Source organism: Rhipicephalus sanguineus, chromosome 10, assembly GCF_013339695.2.
Source record: "Rhipicephalus sanguineus isolate Rsan-2018 chromosome 10, BIME_Rsan_1.4, whole genome shotgun sequence".
NCBI lineage: Eukaryota > Metazoa > Arthropoda > Arachnida > Ixodida > Ixodidae > Rhipicephalus > Rhipicephalus sanguineus.
The window spans coordinates 82,315,387-82,316,759 of record NC_051185.1 but is presented as its reverse complement, the minus strand read 5'-3'; the positions used below and the strand labels follow the sequence as shown (position 1 = coordinate 82,316,759).

At 54.6% G+C, this 1,373-nt stretch overlaps 1 protein-coding gene across 1 annotated transcript; it reads right to left on the bottom strand.

Moving 5' to 3' along the window:
- Positions 1 to 558: 558 nt before the first annotated feature.
- LOC119406530 (uncharacterized) lies at positions 559 to 1,143 on the bottom strand. Its single transcript, XM_037673270.1, has one exon. The coding sequence runs from the start codon at positions 1,141 to 1,143 to the stop codon at positions 559 to 561; it is 585 nt and encodes a 194-aa protein (XP_037529198.1).
- Positions 1,144 to 1,373: the final 230 nt, after the last annotated feature.

Here is a 1,373-nt window from a genome sequence, read left to right as displayed (position 1 = left end):
CCGGAGCCCACACGATTGTACGACGGGTTGGATACCCCGTGTACTCGCAAGCGTGGAGAATTTTGTATGCGCGGTATGGAATATACCCTTGCTCAATATTTCGGCAGGCGCCCCTGGAGTCAGTGATAATGACCCGGGACTCTGGATCTGCGGCGGCCAGTGCAATGGCGATCTCCTCCGCAAATGTAATGTTTGGGGCACGGAAAGTAAGGCCCTGAACTGTAGTGTTTCGGTGGATGACGGCCGCCGTGAACCAACCCCCATGGTGCGGGCCGGCAGCATCCACATAGAAGACACCTGGCTTATCACCATACAGTTGAGAGACGGCCTCTGCCCGCACAAGGCGGCGACCATCATGGGTGCCTCTAGTCATGTTGTGCGGAAGAGGTCGCACCTGGAGAGCGAAGCGCCAAGCTTCGGGGATGCGGACCCGTTCTTCCGTCTGCGTAACGGGGGATATATGTAAGCGGGTCAGAAGGCGTCTCCCCGCAGGTGTTTTGCTGAGGCGCAAGTATTGGTTGGTAAGATGAGCTTCTCGTAACTCCCCAAACGTGTTGGTCATCCCCAACCGAGGAGACGCTGGTTGGACGTCGTTATGGGGAGATCGAGTGCTCTCTTGTAAACCTTGCGGAGAACTACATCCAAGGCATTCTCATCGCATTTGCGGAGGTGGAGGTAGGGAGCCGAATATAAAATTCGGCTGGTGACGAACGCATTAGCCAGCCGCAGGGCATCTTTGCATCGTAGTCCCCCCCTTTTATTGGATACCCGACGAACCATACGGCCCACCTGGTCACCCACCATTCGTATCTTGTGTAGGGTAGTGTCAATTTTGCGCCTTTGATGAATGAAAAGCCCCAACACGCGGATTTCCTCGCGTTCGGGTATCGGTCCGCTAAGTAGAGAGAGGGCAATTTTGGTTGTGCACTTCGAGTTGGGGCGAAGGTGCACGAATTCCGATTTGCTCGGGGAGCACTCAAGACCACAGCGACGAGCGTATTCGTCCACAATAGCTGCCGCTTGTTGCAGGTTGGTCTCGATCTCTCCAACCGATCCTTGTGTTGCCCAGATGGTGATGTCGTCCGCATACAGCGCGTGCTGAACACCGGCGACCTCAGCCAACTGGGTAGGGAGCTTCATCATGGCCAGATTAAATAATAATGGGGACAAAACCGCTCCCTGTGGGGTCCCTCGTGTGCCTAACTGATATGGCCCATGTTCTGTGTCTTGTAGCCGAATATAGGATTGCCGATTTGTGAGGAATTGTTTGATATAACGGAAAGTATACGCCCACAGCCCGTTGCGACAAGTGGGATAGGATAATCTCGTGGGTCACATTGTCGAAGGCCACCCCGCAGGTCAAGTGCAAGAAC